The 12732-nt window shown below is 35.7% G+C and overlaps 1 protein-coding gene across 3 annotated transcripts in view; it reads left to right on the top strand.

Moving 5' to 3' along the window:
• sws (patatin like phospholipase domain containing sws) overlaps window positions 1–10141 on the top strand; it is a 90035-nt gene extending 79894 nt beyond the window's left edge. The window contains exon 22 of one of the 3 annotated variants that reach the window (XM_071661133.1): window positions 2323–10141. In XM_071661133.1, the coding sequence (XP_071517234.1) occupies window positions 2323–2481 (159 nt within the window). In that variant the 3' untranslated portion in view covers window positions 2482–10141. The remainder of the gene's footprint in view (window positions 1–2322) is intronic. The other 2 variants (XM_071661134.1, XM_071661135.1) reach the window with 2 other exon arrangements.
• The last annotated feature ends 2591 nt before the right edge of the window (window positions 10142–12732 follow it).

Below are 12732 nucleotides of genomic sequence, written 5' to 3'. Positions count from 1 at the left end.
GATCTGTCAGTGCTCCAAAACTTAGAAATTAATGCTGTATAGAAATATACAGAAAGAAAGCATTAAGCTTATATATATATATATATATATATATATATATATATATATATATATATATATATATATATATATATATATATATATATATATATAAAATGTCCTGGTTATTCAAGATTCTGTTTGCTAGATCCCATGTACATGATGCATTGCTATATTTTATTCTCCCGTCCATTAGCTTTCTAATATGTAGCATTAGATTCTACCATATTATCAGTCTTTAACTTGATTTGGCCTTGACTTTGTAATAGTGAGGGCTGTAGCTGTGAACTTGGATATATTAACGTATGTGATTCCATTAAGAATCTTTAGATCAAACTTTTATTCCCTAACAATTAGTGTCTTTTTCATTGCCTTTAGGCTTTCCAAAGCATGTCAGTTTATCAGAAGAGGAATTACTGCTTTTTAAGTACTTTACTTTACTGGAAGACTAATTGTTGATCTGTTGTTACATAAAGAAAAGAGAATATGATTAACATTTTCTTGCACGAGGGAATGAGCCCTCCTAGTATTCTTGAGGTGAATAATGCATGTACAGCCAGAAGTCGGCCATCTAAATGTTTATGATAAACAATAACCCCTTAACAACTCCAAATGAACATTGTTGCAAGACAGGCATCTCCTATAGAAGGATGTTTACACCAAGTTTTGCACCTCAGATATTCAGGGCTGCACCCCAAATCTGTGTGGTGGCAAAGCATGATTACTTCTCCCTATGGTCAGTCATCCTGCAGCTTTGACAGTTAACATTTTTTTTAGTTTTCTGAAAAGGAAGTTGATAGCTTTGGCTAGATATAGAGGATCAGGCAGATGATTCTGAAATACTAGAAGTTGATGCTCTGTCTTTGAATGCTTGGTCTGTGATGTCATGGATACAGAATTTCCCAGGATTGAAAGTTGACCAGAAATGGGCAGGAGAAGCTGTTTCTAAGAGAAGTAGAGTCAGTATTGACCAAAAACAATGTAGCATCTGATTGTTCCAGCTGATAATTTTACAAACTTTTAAGAAAACCTTATCTCTGAATTACTTGGATTATAACAAGAAAAGGTATTGTACATCAGTTAACCCCATGATAGTAATTGCTAATAAATTTTTTGATGTCAGTAAAATAACAAAAAGATGATAGCAACTCACTTGACACTCAAGCCTTACTCCCACACTTTTTAGTATGTGTTGAAACATTAATAAAGCTTCAATACAATATTAGAGTGAAAGTATTGGACAGAATGTATTTTTGAAGTGATTTTTTCATTCTTATATGAATATTTTGATCCCCGGGGATAAGGGAGAAAGAATGCATCCCATGTATCTCCTGCTTATCCGAGAAGGCAACTGAGAGGGGTGGGAATGGGAAGCTGGAGATCTTCCCCTCCCATATTACTTTCCAAAAGTAGCAGCCAGGTGAGGATGTTTTCCTCAAAGGCTTGGTTATTTGTTCCAATACTACCTCATCATACGGGAAATAACAAACATGCATGAAAAAAAAGATGTGAATATTTTTGTCACTGTAAAGTTAAGTACATTTTGAAAAGGCTTGAAAATATGAATTTTGAGGGTTGGAAAGGAAAATTTGTGATGCTGTATAGGTCTTATATCGTATTTTCATTAAAGTTTTTCATATCAAGTACATTCCCCTTCATATATTCTTATTATAATGTCTCACATCCATGTGACATCTTTGGACTAATATATCTTCAAACATACCCATTTTTGCCCTCCCATGTAGTGATACACTGCACACATTGTAGTTTGGGAACTTGGCACTGCATGGGCAAAATTTTTTTTTCTAGATAGTTTTATTTCAATATGAATAAAATCCATGAAGTAAGAAATAGCCTCATTTGGTTTTCAAATGGCCTTCAAGGCTGACTGTTGAAAAACTGAAATCTGTAGCCACTTCTGACCAATGAGTACCATAAAGCTGTGGTAACAATGAACCTTGCAGGGTGGCCTTTGTTGACCTTTAAGTCTAGGCCCTGGTTGGAAAATGCCTTTGATTCTGAGGTACTTCCATCATAATTTGAGGCTAGTAGGTCACCATTTTATGAATGATGTAATGTGATCATTTTTATCCTTGAGTTTTTTCTTGTTCTGACACCATGTTAGAAATGTTGAGAGATATTGTTATTGATAGATTTGTGTATTGTAACTCAGTGTTTCTGTTCATGCAGTATTCATAAGCATTTACTGTGATTTTTCTTGCTAAATAATTCCATCCATTGTAGACTGACTGTTACCCTTTCTGAAACTCTTCATGTCATCAGGTGTCGGAGGAACTTAGTGAAGTCCGTAGACGTCGCACTGGCTCTCTCTCGGACAATGACATAATAGAACTGGACCATGCTATGAGTTATGATGCAAGGGAGGACAATGAGGATGATGAAGCTGATAATGAAGGGGATATTGAAGATGATGAAGAATAAGACCAAGCTAATGAACCTTCTAGTTAAATTTGAGTCATTTCTAAGAGGCCATAAAAAATTTCTAATTATTAAGCAAGATTTTGAGTAATAGGAGAATATTGGATGTATGATATATGGAATTTGCACTGAAACCAGTTTTCTGTGATACAGGAAATCTGCTGAATATTGAATATATGAGTAAGAGAGTGGATCTGTATTTTTCCAGAAAGCTGTGTATGGATCATAGCATATATTTAGATACTGGGAATGAATATGTCTGTCTTTATAGTTGTTTAGAATTCTTGTTTTATGACCTGTAGGGAAATAATGGCCCAAGATAATCAAAATCATGGTACGAAAGTGCCAAAAGAGGAAGTAGTGCAAAACAGGAGGATTAATTTTCAGTTATCCTTGTTGAGTGCCATGGCCTTTTGTTTTCATGTGTACTAAGTATAGCTTTTGTTTACTTGAATAATCAGTGTGCATAGAGATTGTACAATGAAAATGAATAGTTATTCAAATGTTGGCACAAAATGTGATACATAGTACTTCTGTAGTTTAGTAGTTATTGTTATACTCAAGTGAATATCCTGTTTCTCTTTATGTTAGTCTAGTGTTATGTATAGAAATTATTTTTAGTTATGATTAACGTTTTTAGGTTTTGTGATTCTGATTTGCAGATCGAATTTACACAATCAGAAGTATACAATAAGATTACATTAATCAAACTGATGTTGATCATGGTCTTTCTTTGGTAGACTGACATGGCATGCTGAAGTTCTGTTTCAGTGTATCCACAATTTGATCATATATTTACATTCATTGTGAACCAGAATTTGATATTTGTATTGTTTCCCACTGAAGATCACTGGTATTGCTCCTTATATGGAAGTTTATGGGTGTTCCTTGTTATACTGAAGATTCTCTTAAGTAAATATTCAGCAGGTACAGTTACTGAAATGCTTTGTACTTCACTTTTCTTTTGATTTAGTTGAACACCATCAATCTTTTCATGCACAAAATTCCTAAGATGTTTGTGGCAATCAAATATATTAACACTTCAATGCTAAAACTTGTTGAACATTTAATAATTTTCAGATAATGTAATTGGTTGATAAAATACAGTGGCACAGCATAACTATAAACCAGTGCAAGTTCTTATAGTTCGAAGAGAAAAAACAATGGAAAGATGTGGTCATTGTAGTGCAAATTTCTTTACTTCATCTCTCCCTTTTGGATTTTGGCAAGATGTTTTTGAATTGCTTCCCTCTGGATTTTTGTGAGCTGTGTTTTTAAACCACTTCCCTCTGAATGTTAATGAATTAGCACCTGGAATAATCATGTCAGTGTAACCCAAAAATTGAAGGAATCCACAAGTTATCTTGCAACAGGCTCCATTTAGTACCAGTCACCATACCGCAGCCTGGTTTTGTATTGTGCAAGTGTCTTACCCTGCCTGTCTGTAGCAGATATGCTCCTCATCATTAAAGGAGACTCTCAGTTTTAATTTCAGACTTTATTTTTATGTATGTTATATTTAAAGTTGGTTTATGTTTCATTTATGAAGTTTTCAGTACTTGATATTTAAGATCTGAATTTTTAAGAATGCCTTTTATAGATCCTATCCAGCTTTTTTTTTTTTTTTCCTACTCTCCTAAATGCAAAGAAATAGTGACAAGCTCCTATCTTTGCAAACTTGTTTCATCTCCCATCTTTACCTACCAGACAGCAGTCCACCAATCATTAGAATGTCAGAGACTTCCTTACTTCTTGGTGAAAAATGTGCATGGTTAACTCTCAAGTACTCCCTCCGTACATTGGAAGGTGGTCAAGTCTACCAGGGAGGACAGCATGTCAAACAGTATGGTGATGAGTTTGTTTTTGATATATGAGGCAAGTGTAGGACAAGCGAAGAGTAAGTTTTTATCATCTTCAGGTTGAAAGTTGTATCTTGGGCATAACAGATTCCATGATAAGTTGAGTTGGTGTTTGTAGTGTTATGGAGGTGAATGATGTCTAGAGAGAGTACAGAGGAGAAAATGAGACTTGTACATGCCTGGGGAGTATAGTTTCAGATAGGTGAGAGTCTGATGGGGTAGAATTTAAGATTGGGTCTAGTCATGAGTGTTTATGTGGCTTCATAGTATCAAGTCTGTTGGGAGATGGATATGTGAGGATAGGTTGCTGAGGATGTGAAGCAGGGGAATGTTTTTTTGTTTCTACTCAAATTTTGGTGGTTGATTATGGTGCTGTTTAGATGGGAGGGGTCAAGTTCTGTTGCAAAGAAGTTGGTGCCGAGCATAGTGAGACGAGTTCGTATTTAAAGTGTTTTTCTTTAGTGCTGATGTTGTATAAAGATGTGCTTTATTGGCATCTGTTGCCACTAACAGTGTGAGAGGAGGTGGGGAGGTTTTAGTTGTTTGAACCCATTCAGGAAGTATTATGTGAGGTGAGGACTGTGTGGGGTATAGTAGTATAGTGATTGGACCTAAAGCCATGCTGTGTGGGTGAGAGTAGGAATTCTTGTATGATTTTGATGTGAACCTGTTTTTTAAGGAGTTTGGGTATTGTGGACAGTAGTGATATATGGTAGTAGGGGGAGTTAGGGAGCTAGGAGGTTTTCAGGATGGGTACTGTGTTTGCATGTTTCCAGATATTTGGGATTTTATTGTGGAGCCAGGATTAAATGAAGATATCTGTTAGTGCTTGGATTGCATGTGGACCTTTTAACCATAGGAACAAAGATTGGTCAACCATGTAAGTACAGAATCTCTCCTTGTCTTGCATAACACTTGACAACCCTTCACTTGCACAGCTCATTCTTTGTAACTCTAGATTTTCCTGTGGTGAGCGCTATGTGCTAATCCTACCTTTTGGCAAAATGGTAGGAGCAGTAGATAGAAGAAGTCAGTAGGAACATGTAGGTAGGAGTAGTCAGTAGGAACATTAGGTATTAGTATTCAGTCGGGACATTAGGTAAGAACATTTGTAAACATTGTGCTAGACTTGCCCTCTGCCAATATCCTGTTAAGGGTGAGGCACTAAATGCTAAGAAGTGGCAGTAGAGTTCACTAGTTATGGAAATCCTATTGCCGTGGCCACCAACTTGAGGGAGTTCCAAAAAGAAACAGGCATCAGAGATATAGATAGATAGAAACAGGGTAGGGTGAAATGTAAGGTACCTAACCCTCTCCCTTTCTTAATATAATCAATGTCTTATAGCCATTTGATTAAAATTTTATCTTAATTTATAATTGCCTTTATGTAGCTTCATATTAATGGTAACTTTGAAAAGAGAGGACTCCAGTCATCCTTTCTGTAAGACACAAGTGAATGAAAGGTTTGACTTCTTGATTTATTAGGTATAAATGATTTTATTTGTGTTTGAAAATTGTGCTTGATTCAGTAGTCATTACTCTTATAGAATATTTATGGTATTAAATATCTCCTGTAAAGACTTACCAGTTTGGCCACTATACACTTTAATGCACATTTTACTGGAAATTGAGTAGACACACTGTACATATTTTGACACTTTTATCAAATGAATATCAAATTTTTTTTGAGAGATTTAAGGCTCATTTATCTAATGTTTAATGGTATCTGGGCACATTTATTTTATGAACAGCATGTCATCTGAGGTGGAGTAGGATACGATATGTGCAAGTTTGGCTGCTAAATGATTATCTGGTAATTAGCACAATCTGGAGCGTGCAAAAGCAAGCAATATGATAGCTTTTAGCATGTCACATGAGCTTGCCTTTAATTTTTTTTTTTTTACTTTTGGAATTGATTAGAATAAATTACAAGGGCTATCACAGATGTTGATTTTTGCTGTATTTTTATTGTTTACATAGAGGAATTATACTTTGATATCTGATCACTGTTCATTGTTTTTTGTAAATATTTTGAAAGTTCTGATATAATCTCATGCATGTGATTTTCATGGGTGTTACCAGATTCTGCTTGCATGTGGTTTCACTGCAAATAAAGTCACCTTCAGTGAGGTTGTATCTAGTTAGTGGATGAAAAGGTGTACAACCTCATCAAAGAACATATCACTCCAAAGGAGCTTATAATTTTTCATGCTCCTGCTTGGAGCACAGCCTTGAAGCTCACAGGAGCCCAGTAAAAGAGGCCCTGGCATTCTGTAATTAGATTGAAAATTGTTTATTCTATAATGGCCTATTTTATTTGTAGAACACTATTAAGGAGTTAGGTTCTTATACAGTCGTCTTTCTTGCTTGAAGTCCTTTAGGAAAACGGTGTAGAATGTACCCAAGATATGTCCCTTCCAGACGTTATTGGGAATAGTTTTTCCCTTGTTGTGGACCAATTTTACTGGTAGGGTCAAATACAGGACCTTCATGTTACACTGCACATTATTTAGTGAATATGTTTGTTTCATATTAGCCAATTCCTTGATTTAGGGCAGTTTAAGCATTGCAGGATCCATGTGTTATTGTTCAGTGTATGAAATTTTGTTTTTAAAGCTGTTAGCATAATTCATAAAAAAATCCACTGCAATTTGTTCCTTTTTATTACTCATAAATTAGTCTTGACAGGCCCTACATAGTGCATTGAATAATATTAAAAGAAATTCAGTTCATATGATTATTAACTGATCATATGAGAAAGACATATTAAGAAGATACCACTAATGAAGAATACTAATGCTGTCCCTATGAATAAAAACTGATAATTTTGAATTGTTACTGATGTAATGAAAAAATAGAAAATATCATTACTGCAAATTACACAGCTTTTGGAGTACAAGGGTTAACCACATGTCATGGTCAAGGGTCTTTTATTTTTTAAGCTGTTTACTCGGCATCTCTGTGTTATCTTTGGTTATGTTTCCAATTTCCACTGGGATGATTGTGTGTGAGTGTACAGTTCACCACATCAGAGGACTTCTGTAGCCTAGAGTTCTGTATCTGATACATTTTTAAAATATTTTTTGCATTAATGTAGTTGATCAGAGATTGGATGTATTAGTTAATCTTTAGCACTTTAAAAGGATTATCCACCTGAATTTCAAATGTTTTGTATAAATTTACATCTTGTAGTGATATTTACACAAACTTTCTCTATTAGTAACAGAATTATCAATGTTTCTATAAATTGTTATAATTACACTTTCCTTGTTTTGATCTGAAATCACTACAGTTGCCTTAGGCATTTATGAAAGGGTTATTGTATGATAGACACACAGAACTATTCCTTTTAAGACTTTAGCTTGGATGGAAGCTTTAGAATTACTATTTTGTGTAATGTCATTGAAGGTAAATTTTGTTGGAATGTCCCTTTTTTTTTGTGTGTGTGTGTGTGTGTGTGTGTGTGTGTTTGCTCTTGCTGTATAAAATATTTCAGACTTTATCAACTTTGGGCAATTTCAGTTCTCCCAGGTGAAACCAGCCATTAATATTGTGAAAATATGAGTATCTTTTTTAACCTGCTTAGGTAAAAACTTTTAACAATTCTTATTTTTTCAAAGAATGTAACCAGTTTTTTCCTAAAGCACCCGCCTTTTCTTAAAACCTTGGCAGAAATGTAAAGTTCATTTATCAAAAGATGTACTCTTTTCCATTCCTGAAGGTCTATAGCTTTTGCTGATGATCTAGAGAAACAGCCTTTGGTTAACAAAGGCATCAACTTATGTTCAAGGTAATCTTATTCATGAGAAAATCTCTCATCCATCAGAACTGGTTTCCACACACTCCTACATCTTCCCTAATCAGTAATAGTTCCCTCCTTTGCTTGGAATACTTTCATTCCTTTGACTTGTATAAATTTCTTATTTACTTGTGGAGGAAGAAGGCAACCATTTGACATGCAAGATTACTTGACAGACACGCTAAGAATCTTAAATGTTTCAGGTGCTGTTGTTAGAACCCTTTTTTTACTGTAAAATGTATGTATAGGTGAAGCAGTTGAAATGATCATGGATTTTGCATGTCGTCCTGCTTCAGTTGTGGGAAATGGATTTTTTATCAAAAACTATTTTAAGTCAGGAGTGTGAATACGTAAAGTTTGATTATGGATTTCTTTATTAAGTGTGTTCATAATTACTGGATTATCATTAAATGTATGTTCAGATTTGTAGGACAGAGAGCACCAAGGTAATGGCAAATGAATACCTGTTTTTGTCACTTTCTAAGATCCCCATGTTGTGATGTTTAGATACCTCAAATCTATGTTTTACCTCTCACCAAACAATGCAATTAAGTAATAAGTTTTGTACAATATCTGGAGCACAAACATAAGCCTCGGCTTAATTTTTCAGGAGTGAAGTCACTGAACATTCGGTGAAATGCATTATACTTCCACCTTTTTAAACTGTTAAATTTTCAGCATAATGTATATATATAGTGATTTACTACTCGGATAATGAAATTGTATATTAGCTTTATATTGAATATATACTGTAGCACCTTAGACTGACTACACTAGATTATTCTGCCAGTTGTACTGGATGCTTTTGTTACTGTCTTTGTGTTTGCTATTCATAAACACACACTACAGTGCCCTTCATATATTATTAGTTTTTACCAACATTTAAACATTTTTGCTAAATTTTACTTGTATCTTTACTCTTTTTTCAATCCTCCTTTCATTTAACCATTTGTGTGTATTTACAGAGGTCAGTTTCATTCTTTTTCTACATAATTTCTTAATTCAGGGAAGCAATGACTGCTTTGCTTATTGGAATGGCAAATGAGTATGCAGAATTCTTCAACATGTGTTTTTAGCATTGCTGTTGGGTCTTTGTCATTTTAAAGTAGAATTGTTTGGTTACTAAAATGTTTGAGTTAGATTTTACTTCTTGTGAATGTGGAAAAAGGCAACATGGATATGAAATAGAATAAGAACTTCACCTATTAACTACATAGTACACACACAGGTTTAGTTATGAGAACAAGCTCCAAAATGCACAGGCTATTTCCAAACCCATGAGTCATAAACATGAGTAAAGCAACTCAAAACATAATTTAAGCTTCTTTGTATTTGAGAAAGTCTGTCCAAAATCTGATGGCTCATGACTTGTGAATATGGTTGTGTTTGATTTTTAAGTTGTGTTGTAAAGTATGTTTGTTTATGTATATTCATGCATCGTTAAGACTGGAACTTATGTTTGATGTTAGTTTTAATTATGTAAAGGCAAATGTTTCCATGATCTGAAACATGTATCAAGTATCAGTGTGTTTTTTTTTCTTGTTAAACATAATAGGTGAGGGTATTGATATTCAGAATTGCTCAAAAGTTATGTAGGAGAAAGGTAGTTTTTGGTAATTTACAGCACATGATCATTTTCCTAACAAGTATTTGGGCAGTATTTCACAGATGAACTCAGGGTTACTGCTATATGATGGTAAACTGCTTAATTTTATAGTAATGTTTAACAAGGTCAACCCTTCTTATAAAGTTAGATAGTTTATAAAGAGCATCCCCTAACTATGGTCACCAGATAAGCTGTTGTGCAGTATTATAAACAATACTACAAAATGGAATATAATTGGGTGCTGCTGTTCAGATCTGCCCATATGTCTGTGTGTATGTGTTATGATATGGTGGATATTTATGCTGTTAGTAATATTTTGAGTTTTTGGGATAAGGTGATAGTTTCACTATGTATAATACAATCTGTAGGAACAATCCTAATAAAGTGCCTAACTTCTTATACATATTTTGTCTAAAACCTAAATACTTTCCCTTGTCTTTTCTTTTTCCATTTCATAATTCTCTCTATATTTCAATTCATGACCAACCTTGATGTGGACTTTAGTCCATGACTGAAGCCTTCAACATAACTTAAAAAATCTCTGAACTATGTATGAAAAAGGAAGTTTAAAGTGGTTATATATATATATATATTTTCCTTTGTCGCTGTCTCCCACGTTAGCGAGTAGTGCAAGGAAACAGACGAAAGAATGGCCCAACCCACCCACATACACATGTATATACATACACGTCCACACACGTAAATATACATACCTATACATCTCAACGTATACATATATATACACACACAGACATATACATATATACACGTGTACATAATTCATACTGTCTGCCTTTATTCATTCCCATCACCACCCCTGCCACACATGAAATAAAAACCCCCTCCCCACTTATGTGTGCGAGGTAGCACTAGGAAGAGACAACAAAGGCCACATTCGTTCACACTCAGTCTCTAGCTGTCATGTAATAATGCACCGAAACCACAGCTCCCTTTCCACATCCAGGCCCCACACAACTTTCCATGGTTTACCCCAGATGCTTCGCATGCCCTGGTTCAATCCATTGACAGCACGTCAACCCCTGGTATACCACATCTTTCCAATTCACTCTATTCCTTGCACGCCTTTCACCCTCCTGCATGTTCAGGCCCCGATCACTCAAAATCCTTTTCACTCCATCTTTCCACCTCCAATTTGGTCTCCCACTTCTTGTTCCCTCCAACTCTGACACATATATCCTCTTTGTCAATCTTTCCTCACTCATTCTCTCCATGTGAACAAACCATTTCAAAACATCCTCTTCTGCTCTCTCAACCACACTCCTCTCTTTACCCTATTATTACTTACTCGATTAAATCACCTCACACCACATACTGTCCTCAAACATCTCATTTCCAGCACATCCACCCTCCTCCTCACAACTCTATCTATAGCCCATGCCTCGCAACTACATAACATTGTTGGAACCACTATTCCTTCAAACATACCCATTTTTGCTTTCTGAGATAATGTTCTCGACTTCCACACATTCTTCAACACACCCAGAACTTTCGCCCCCTCCCCCTCCCTATGATTCGCTTCCACTTCCATGGTTCCATCCACTGCCAAATCCACTCCCAGATATCTAAAACACCTCACTTCCTCCAGTTTTTCTCCATTCAAACTTACCTCCCAATTGACTTGTTCCTCAACCCTACTGTACCTAATAACCTTGCTCTTATTCACATTTACTCTTAACTTTCTTCTTCCACACACTTTACCAAACTCAGTCACCAGCTTCTGCAGTTATAAGTGAAAAAAATTAAGGCTGGTAGGTGATGTGTAAAAGATAAAATCAAGTTTTTCATTGCTTTATGTATTGATATTATGTGTGTGTGTGTGTGTGTGTGTGTGTGGGCATTTGTATATACATGTGTGGGTGGGTTGGGCCATTCTTTCGTCTGTTTCCTTGCGCTACCTCGCTGACGCGGGAGACAGTGACTATGTGTAATAATAAAAAAAAATATTAAAATTATATTTATCTCTGGGGATAGGGGAGAAAGAATACTTTCCATGTATTCCCTGCATGTTGTAGAAAGCGACTAAAGGGTGGGAGTGGGGGACTGAAAATCCTCCCCTCCTGTTTAACTTTTCCAAAAGAAGAAACAAAGAAGGGGTCCAATTGAGATTTTTCCCCTGAGGCTCAGTCATCTGTTCTTGATGCTACCTCGCCAACATGGGAAATGTTGAATATGTATGAATAAGAAAATTAAAAGAATATATAGGACAAACTGTTTTCCAGAATATAGCCAAGTCACTTATAAGTCATTATAAGTCATACTATTTGAGCATGGTGAATGCAGAATCTCTAAGAATGTATTTGGAACACTACTTGTTCTGCTTTTCTCTTTTTATTTTTGTTCGCGTAATATTTGATCCCAGCATCTAACCCCTCGATCGTGCAAGCTGAGAGAAAGCTTTATTTTCTGGCATCTTCTGGAACTAGGAAGTGTTTAATGAGACAATATGCCAATTCAAGTGTACTTCCCATAGATCAATTTTTTCAACCAAGGTTCCCCTGAACCCAAGGGCTCCATGAGTATCCTTCAAGGCTTCCTCAAAATTCTGTCATGTTTAAAAACTTATGAAAACCCAATTGTTTGTAATTCATAACTGGAATGCTTTTAACTTGAGCTTGGTTGACAGTAGCCTTGTCAATGGAGAAAAGCACTTGAATCACCTGAGGGCTGCTACTGACAATAGAGAGTCCCGGGAGCTCCTAATGGGTGAAGGTGAGCCTTGAGTCACATGACTGATGTTGCCAGACACAGGTGTGCCTATGCTAATTTGACCAATTCAGGCGACTGCCACAGGAGTATTTGTGTTGTCAGGCCATACTTCTCTGTAGGTGGCAACCTCATGGTGAAGATAGTCAAGGCAGATGATTATCATCTCTTAGGGATAACAGGAGGATAATTTGTGGCTGCCTGGATGCAGTGGACTTTCTGTTGTGAAGGTAAAAATTGCCTGCCTACTTGGGTACCCACCTTAC

The sequence above is a fragment of the Panulirus ornatus genome, chromosome 73 (genome assembly GCF_036320965.1).
Source record: "Panulirus ornatus isolate Po-2019 chromosome 73, ASM3632096v1, whole genome shotgun sequence".
In the NCBI taxonomy this organism is placed as follows: domain Eukaryota; kingdom Metazoa; phylum Arthropoda; class Malacostraca; order Decapoda; family Palinuridae; genus Panulirus; species Panulirus ornatus.
This window is presented reverse-complemented; position numbering and strand designations above follow the sequence as displayed.